We start from the raw sequence: 8,904 nt of genomic DNA on the forward strand, positions 1-8,904 counted from the left end.
GATCTTTATACTTCCAAGGAATTATTAGCCAAATATAACTTTGCTATGTTGTGTAAGGAACATGACATTTCAATGAAAGGTATTCTCAATGAAATCCTTACTTTAATTGAAGGATTAATCAAGCTTTTCATTACATTTGTGATGGTGTAGAACTGAATGGCATGAATATATTAGATGAGAAATGTAACTATTTAGTTATAGAAATTATTAACATGAAGTTCACCCCTGCTGCAATTTTTCAATGGGCATCTTAATTTGATGTGAAATGGCAGCATGCGTGGACTAATCCACATAAATATTTGATAAGTAATAAAGTAAGAGAAGTCTCTTACAAGATCCTTCACAAATGTTATCATTGTAATAGCTGTGTTTCTAAATATGTTGTTAATGTAATGTAGAAAATGAATGTAGCTTTTGTGAATTGGAAAATTATTTTGTCATTGTTTGCATAGTGAAATATTTTTGACAGATATGAACATGTATATTAATGATAAGATGAGTAAAACTGTAAGCATTACCACATTTGATATAATAGTTTATTTTACATACAGTACATACACAATGACTGCCAATACATTGTGGATTTGTTACTTTTATTGGGAAAAATGTTCATCCATGATGTGAAGTTCACGGGTAAAAAAAGTGATTTAGAATATTATATAATATCCATGCAAGTATAAATAGCAAATTGTCAAATACATGTCAACAGTATTTGTCAAGATGTAACTTGTCTATAATATACTTGCTTTGTGTCTTTCTGGTTTTATTTATTATTTACATTTTTGGCTATGGTCTTTTGTCATATGTGATATTTGGATATTGTTTTGAACAATGTTCGTGTGATGCAATAACATTTATTTGAAAAAAATAAGACGAAGTCTTCCGAAGTTGCATACCTTCCGGAACGTTTCTCATTCTATGTTTTTGTCTTTTGGGGCAATATTTTAGGCACGCACAGTAATGTTGCACCAACTAGTAACGTGAACGCATCTACTAAACTTTCAGGTACAGTGAATTTTTTGGAAACGTATTGATTTTCGAAACACGACTGTAGTGTTTTAGTTAAGTATGTTAACCTTACATACATTTGGGCAAGTGTTAAGCAGCTAACTGTATCTATAGAGTTCAATTTAGAACTGTCTTGCTAGTCTTGCTAAGTTAGTTAACGCTAGCTATCGAACGTTGACTACTAGAGCTAGCTATCTAGCTTGCTAGCTCAAAGCATAATAAAGTATAACAGATCTGATATGTACGGTATGCATGATGTTCAAAGAACTAGCTAGCTAACGTCTGTATTGATCCATTCCCATCACTGTGGGAACAGCCATGGCAACGGTGGACATGGATCCCGAGGTGGCACGGGGGTTGTTTGAGGAGGGGGCGACCGTCGTACTGCTGGGGGTTCCCGAGGGAACTGAGCTGGGAATTGACTACAAGAGCTGGCAGGTCGGGCCTCGCTTCCGCGGGGTGAAGATGATCCCACCAGGTCTCCACTTCCTCCACTACTGCTCCTCTAACGCACCAGACCGCGGGGGTGAAACAGGCCCAAGAACAGGCCTCTTCCTCACCCTGAAGCCCAGAGAGATCCTGCTGGCCCACTGGGACCCCAAAGAGGAGGATCTGGACTTCTCTGCCACTCAGAATGAAGATGAGGTGGGTCGGGTCCGGGCAGTCCTACGAGACCTGGACCCTTTCCTGGGGCCCTACCCGTACGAGGTGATGCGGAAATGGGTCTCCCTAACTGACAGGGTGAACCAGGAGCTGGCCACCAGGCTGCAGCCTCTCTCTGGGCGTGTGTGTGCCTTCAGCGACGTGATCCCAGAGCTCCAGCTCACACACACCAAGGATCGCGACGAGCAGAACCTGCCCAGGAACGACACAGAGTGTCAGAGCATGAAGGAGGGCCTGGACAGGCTTCCCAGGATGAAGCCAAGAGAGGGGACTGAGCTGAGGTTCTCCCCCATCCCCAGGCAGACCTACCCTCCTGGGGCCACCCCAGCCCAGATCACCCAGTGCAGCCTGGACTTGAGCTATGCCCTGGACAGTCTGCTAGAGAAACATCACCAGCAGCAGCCACTCAACGTGCTGGGTGAGTGAGAAGGGAGACCTATGTGGTATATTTGACCAGTTTATATGAATTTATGGAGCAATTGAATTGGAACTTAGACTAGAATTGTATAGACAGCGGAACATTACATTTTTTACATTTTAGTCATTTAGCAGATGCTCTTATCCAGAGCGACTTACAGTAGTGAAAGCATACATTTCATACATTTTTTATTTTTTCCGTACATCAAATGAGATTGGGGCTTAGACATTTGAATTGACATGATTAGAGCCCTGCTGTAGGTCATATTTCTGCCTCAGCTGCCAATCCTTAACCACTATAAACCACATTTTATGGGAAAACCGACAAGGACAGTCTTTGCTTTATATGGAGGTGTAAAGTAAACTGGATATCACATTTATTTATATAGCCCTTCTTACATCAGCTGATATCTCAAAGTGCTGTCACTATTGTTTTGAGTTCATTACCAGTTGATCATAAACTGTCTTCTCTTTCTCATCTTCTCTTTCTCTCCCTCTTTGCTTTTCTCCATTGCCCTTCTCTACCTGCCTCCCCCTTCCAGGTGAGCTGCAGTTTGCGTTTGTGTGTTTCCTCATTGGGAATGTGTACGAGGGCTTTGAGCACTGGAAGCGCCTTCTAGCCCTGCTGTGTCGTAGTGAGGAGGCCATGCGTCAACGCCGGGATCTGTACCTGGGCCTCATCGCTGTGCTTTACCACCAGTTGGGAGAGATACCTCCAGACTTCTTTGTCGACATCGTGTCCCAGGACAACTTCCTCACCTCCACGCTACAGGTGAGCTGGCATTTTATTAATCATCAATCATTACTGATGTCTGTGTTATAGAGTATCTTCCCCAGGGATCATTCCATGTCATTTTAGCAAGACACACCCACCTTTTCAGATTGTTTTGAAATACTTTCTGTCTGTAAGCTGTTAGTGTCTTAATGACCGTTCAACAGGTGCATGTTCATTAATTGTTTATGGTTCATTGAACAAGCATGGGAAACAGTGTTTAAACCCTTTACAATGAAGATCTGTGAAGTTATTTGGATTTTTACGAATTATCTTTGAAAGACAGGGTCCTGAAAAAGGATTGTTTCTTTTTTTGCTGACTTTATTATAAAGATGCATTTACAATATTGCTTCTTCATCCTTTGTAATGTATTTCCTGTGAATTTGGTCATTTTCTACCATAGGTTACAAAGAAAATGTTGTGATCAATTTAACCCCCGAGTGCGATGTCCACGCCCCGTGGAAATCCAATTAGTGTAATAAAAACATCACCATGAAATCTGTCAGTTTAAGCTAGAGATATATATTTTTTGTATTGGATGCATCTCAATCCACTGCATTTCCCACTTCCGCATCTGTGGTGACAGAGCTAGAGTTGTGTTTGTCAGACCATAAGACATTCTGTAAATCGGTCTTCTCACAAAATCGTCAGTAGCGTCCAAACGGTTTGGCCTACAAACTATGACCCCTATGGAAAGATGAGACTCTCATGAACACTAGGGTCTTCTCTGTTTTGCTCTATGACTCCCACAAGCGTCTTGGGACTCGACCTGCCAACATGTCTGTAGGGTTCGAACAGTTATGGCTACACACTTATATGACCCCTCTGTAGAAAGGTGAGACTCTCACAAACACGTACAGTTTAAGTCAGAAGTTTACATACACTTAGGTTGTAGTCATTAAAACTCGTTTTTCAACCACTCCACAAATTTCTTGTTAACAAACTATAGTTTTGGCAAGTCGGTTAGGACATCTACTTTTTGCATGCCACAAGTAATTATTCCAACAATTGTTTACAGACAGATTATTTCACTTATAATTCACTGTATCACAATTCCAGTGGGTCAGAAGTTTCCATACACTAAGGGAAATTCCAGAAAATGATGTCATGGCTTTAAAAGCTTCTGATAGGCTAATTGACACTATTTGAGTCAATTGGAGGTTTACCTGTGGATGTATTTCAAGGCCTACCTTCAAACTCATTGTCTCTTTGCTTGACATCATGGGAAAATCTAATGAAATCAGCCAAGATCTCAGCCAAAAAATTGCTGACGTCCACAAGTCTGCTTCAACCTTGGGAGCAATTTTCAAACCCCTGAAGGTACCACGTTCATCTGTACAAACAATAGTATGCAAGTATAAGCACCATGGGACCACGCAGCCGTCATACTGCTCAGGAATGAGACGTGTTCTGTCTCCTTCAGATGAATGTACTTTGGTGCGAAAAGTGCAAATCAATCCCAGAACAACAGCAAAGGACCGTGTGAATGCTGGAGGAAACAGGTACAAAGTATGTATATCCACAGTAAAACGAGTTCTATATCGGCATAACCTGAAAGGCCGCTCAGCAAGGAAGAAGCCACTGCTCCAAAATCGCCATAAAAAAACAGACTACGGTTTGCAACTGCACATGGGGACAAAGATTGTACTTTTTGGAGAAATGTTCTCTGGTCTGATGAAACAAAAATAGTACTGTTTGGCCATAATGACCATCGTTATGTTTGGAGGGGAAAGGGAGATGCTTGCAAGCCGAAGAACCCCATCCCAACCGTGAAGCACTGGGGTGGCAGCATCATGTTGTGGCGGTGCTTTGCTGCAGGAGGGACTGGTGCACTTCACAAAATAGATGGCATCATGAGGGAGGAAAATTATGTTGATATATTGAAGCAACATCTCAAGACATCAGTCAGGAAGTTACAGCTTGGTCGCAAATGGACAATGACCCCAAGCACACTTCCAAAGTTGTGGCAAAATGGCTTAAGGACAACAAAGTCAAGGTATTGGAGTGGCCATCACAAAGCCCTGACCTCAATCCTATAGAACATGTGTAGGCAGAACTGAAAAAGCCTGTGCGAGCAAGGAGGCCTACAAACCTGACTCAGTTACACCAGCTCTGTCAGGAGGAATGGGCCAAAATTCACCCAACTTATTGTGGGAAGCTTGTGGAAGGCTACCTGAAACCTTTGACCCAAGTTAAACAATTTAAAAGCAATGCTACCAAATACTAATTGAGTGTATGTAACTTCTGACCCACTGGGAATGTGATGAAAGAAATAAAAGCTGAAATAAATCATTATCTACTATTATTCTGACATTTCACATTCTTAAAATAAAGTGGTGATCCTAACTGACCTAAAGACATGGAATTTTTACTAGGATTATATGTCAGGAATTGTGAAACTGAGTTTAAATGTATTTTGCTAAGGTGTATGTAAACTTCTGACTTCAACTGTACATGTCTAGGACTTCCACAGGCCTCAAGACTCAGGCCTGAATGTGTTATTTCATAGTTTTGATGTCTTCACTATTATTCTACAATGTAGAAAATAGTAAAAAATAAATTAAAACCCTTGAATGAAGGTTTGTCAACATTTGACTGGTACTGTACTTCAAGGGATTTTAAAATTCATAATCAAATAGCTAAATTATCCTTAAGACTTTCTTAAAACAATTCCATATAGCTTAGTAGAACCACATCTCCCGGCTTAGATGGCTTAATAAACACGAGACCAGCAAAATTGATAAAGGTGTCAGAAACAGCGGTATCTAGTTGGCTTAACTTGGCACTTTTCACCATCATTTTTGGTAAATAATGCAAGCGACTTAAATGGCACATTTCTCTGATCGGAAACGATTAATTGTATCACCAGATTCACAAGGGAATACATTACTAACGATGAAGAAACAATACTTAATATTTTTCCGGCCCCTGTTCCCTCCATCAAAATTCAGGCCGTGGCTGATTCTAGTGTAAAAATGTCTGCGTACTGCGCTGAAGCTTCAAAACAGTCAGTCATCTAGGGTTTATACACATCATTGGTCCTATCGCATCTGGCCACTTCAAAACAGTCAGTCATCTAGGGTTTATACACATCATTGGTCCAATCGCATCTGGCCACTTCTAAACAGTCAGTCATCTAGGGTTTATACACATCATTGGTCCTATCGCATCTGGCCACTTCAAAACAGTCAGTCATCTAGGGTTTATACACATCCTTGGTCCTATCGCATCTGGCCACAAAACATTGTCTGCCATTTTCTATTAATTTCCTGTTGATTCATCTTCGTTTGTCGGCACCCAGCAGGTGATCTACTGAGTACGGCCTACGTTCGTTAGGGTGTCTCGCGCCTCTAACTTGCTCTCCATTTCCCTGCTCTCCCTCAGGACTTCTTCCAGTTTGCCAGTGGGCCGGGGGTGGACGGCACCCTGCGGAAGCGGGCAGAGAAGTTCAAGGCCCACCTGACCAAGAAGTTCCGCTGGGACTTTGAGGTAGATCCTGACGATTGTGATCCTGTCGTGGTGGAACTGCCTGATGGGGTCACACTGGACTGAACATGCTCTGAAGATTATCCAGGTTCCCGGGTCAGGGGAGGAGGAAACAGGACTGAAACCTCATTTTAAAAGAAGAGCGAGGACTTCTGTTGTGTTTGTCTCATTTCCTTCCAGTGGGTTGCCTTGAATGGGAGTTTTACCACTAAGGAAACACGACTCTGTCCTCCAAGGCACTAGATTCTGGGGTGTCACTCTCCATAGGCTAACCAGGGGCAGTTCTGACCATGCTTTCCCCTCCCTGGCTCTCTGTCTGTAACCTCTGTCAGTCTACACATGAATGAGCACTTGTCCATCTGAACTGAATGGTCCAATTGGAATGAGATCAATGTGGTACTTTCTAGCTGGATCATTCTAAGGTTTTAGAGGAGAATTCTGAAATGTGGAAAACCTCACTTTAGTGGTGTTTCTGTGTTCAGGCAAGCACCTATCAAGTGAGGTATTTTTTGTTTTGGGGAATTGCTTGTCTTTGACAGTACATCAGAAAAAGCCCAAGTAGGTTACTGTTGATTTGTGTTGACACCATATCTGAAACTCATGTATTTCTTACAATGTAGAACATTCTAGTGGAAAATGACCCTAGAACAGTTAATTCTGAACATTATAAACTCTGACTTAATCTTACTTGTTGTTTTTCACAATGTGTGGGTATTTTACCCTGTGTGGACTATCCAGCAGTGTAACCCCCCCCCCCTTTTGTTTCCTTTGTACCCACTCACTGTAACATTCTGTGACTGGACATTTCCTTTGTACCCACTCACTGTAACATTCTGTAACTGGACGTTTCCTTTGTACCCACTCACTGAAACATTCTGTGACTGGACATTTCCTTTGTACCCACTCACTGTAACATTCTGTGACTGGATGTTTCCTTTGTACCCACTCACTGTAACATTCTGTGACTGGACGTTTCCTTTGTACCCACTCACTGTAACATTCTGTGACTGGACGTTTCCTTTGCACCCACTCACTGTAACATTCTGTGACTGGATGTTTCCTTTGTACCCACTCACTGAAACATTCTGTGACTGGACGTTTCCTTTGTACCCACTCACTGAAACAATCTGTGACTGGACATTTCCTTTGTACCCACTCACTGTAACATTCTGTGACTGGATGTTTCCTTTGTACCCACTCACTGTAACATTCTGTGACTGGACGTTTCCTTTGTACCCATTCACTGTAACATTCTGTGACTGGACGTTTCCTTTGATTAAACAACTTTTGATACCATGTGTCTGATTTTTGGTTATTCTGTTATGAACAGATTATGTTCACTAGATGGCAGCGCTGATCTTCACTAGCTCTGTACTTTTTATTGAATGTAGATCAATCTGGAGGGAGAAATGTTTGGTCTCTGATTGAGGATGTCAGTAAAATACCTTTTCCCCCATTGATCTGTGATGGTTTCCACTAGATAACACAGCCACGGTCAAATTCCACAGCCACAAAGTTGAAATTGGGTACAAACATTACAAAAGGTTAGCAGTGTGTTTAGGTTTAAAATCACATTTTAAGAAGATAAACTGTAGAATGCTGTTAACTCCTGCCAGTGCAGCACTGTTCTAAAGGTGCCATACGGTATGTGCCATTCCACCTAAAGGTGCCATTACACCAGCCTCATCAACACTGTGTTTGAGGTTTGTTTTATAGCAGGAAAGATCTGCCAGGAGGTTGATTTATAACCGCAAGACCTTGTCGTGGAAATTCTGCCTGTGTGCGTGTTTGCATTCACAGCTGCGGCTAGATGACCAACACTTTTCAGACTGAGGAGGAATCGGCCCCCCCCCCCCCCGCCCACAGCATGAAAAATTCACACCGTGCTGCAATTAGCAGTCGGATCCCATGGATGAATGCAGCCCTCTACTTCAGTGGACCTGTGAACACCCTGGTGTGGAGGTGCGAGGGCATTTGACTTTAGGAGGACAGTTACTCACCCAACTGTCCAATTAGTTTGGAGTTCCAGTCAGACAGATCCTCACTGCCCCATTTCATTCCAATAACTCCCTGTCCCTTGTAAAACTATCCTGCTTGGGTCTGGAATTGCAACCATTTTCCTTTTAATATCCCTGATTTGTTTTGTTTGGTGCGCCTTCCCCATGCTGCCTGCCAGCCACACTTCTAAAGACACACATGGGACCAGGGCAGAGTGGATGTTCACTGTGTATAGCCTCAAAGCATACCCACCCAGCCCCTGTCAGTCAATGTGGATTTTCTACTTCATTAGATGTGGCATTTCCATGGAGCTCACATGCTGGTCAGGCTGCCAGTACAAACATTGACCTATCTGTCTCTCAATCTATCCCCTCAGAGCAGGAATAATACATGGAGGTAGTGTGTGTGTCCGTGCGTGCATTCGTGTGCATGTGAATGAGAGAGTTATGCATCCGTCTTCATAGGCATATTTCTCTGGCTGTTTAATGGAAGCATTGGCATTCTCTCTCACATTGAGTCAATCTGTTACCACTTTGTAGTAAAGCAAGGTGCATAATTA

The 8,904-nt window shown here is 42.4% G+C and overlaps 1 protein-coding gene across 1 annotated transcript; it reads left to right on the top strand.

The window, feature by feature from the left end:
- Positions 1 to 977: 977 nt before the first annotated feature.
- Positions 978 to 7,645, top strand: aar2 (AAR2 splicing factor). The gene is given in 4 exon segments (NM_001165362.1): positions 978 to 1,005; positions 1,325 to 2,089; positions 2,631 to 2,860; positions 6,246 to 7,645. Coding segments are annotated over 3 exon segments (1,161 nt in total). The 5' UTR covers positions 978 to 1,005; positions 1,325 to 1,326; the 3' UTR covers positions 6,414 to 7,645.
- Positions 7,646 to 8,904: the final 1,259 nt, after the last annotated feature.

This window comes from Salmo salar, chromosome 03, assembly GCF_965601325.2.
Source record: "Salmo salar chromosome 03, fSalSal1, whole genome shotgun sequence".
In the NCBI taxonomy this organism is placed as follows: domain Eukaryota; kingdom Metazoa; phylum Chordata; class Actinopteri; order Salmoniformes; family Salmonidae; genus Salmo; species Salmo salar.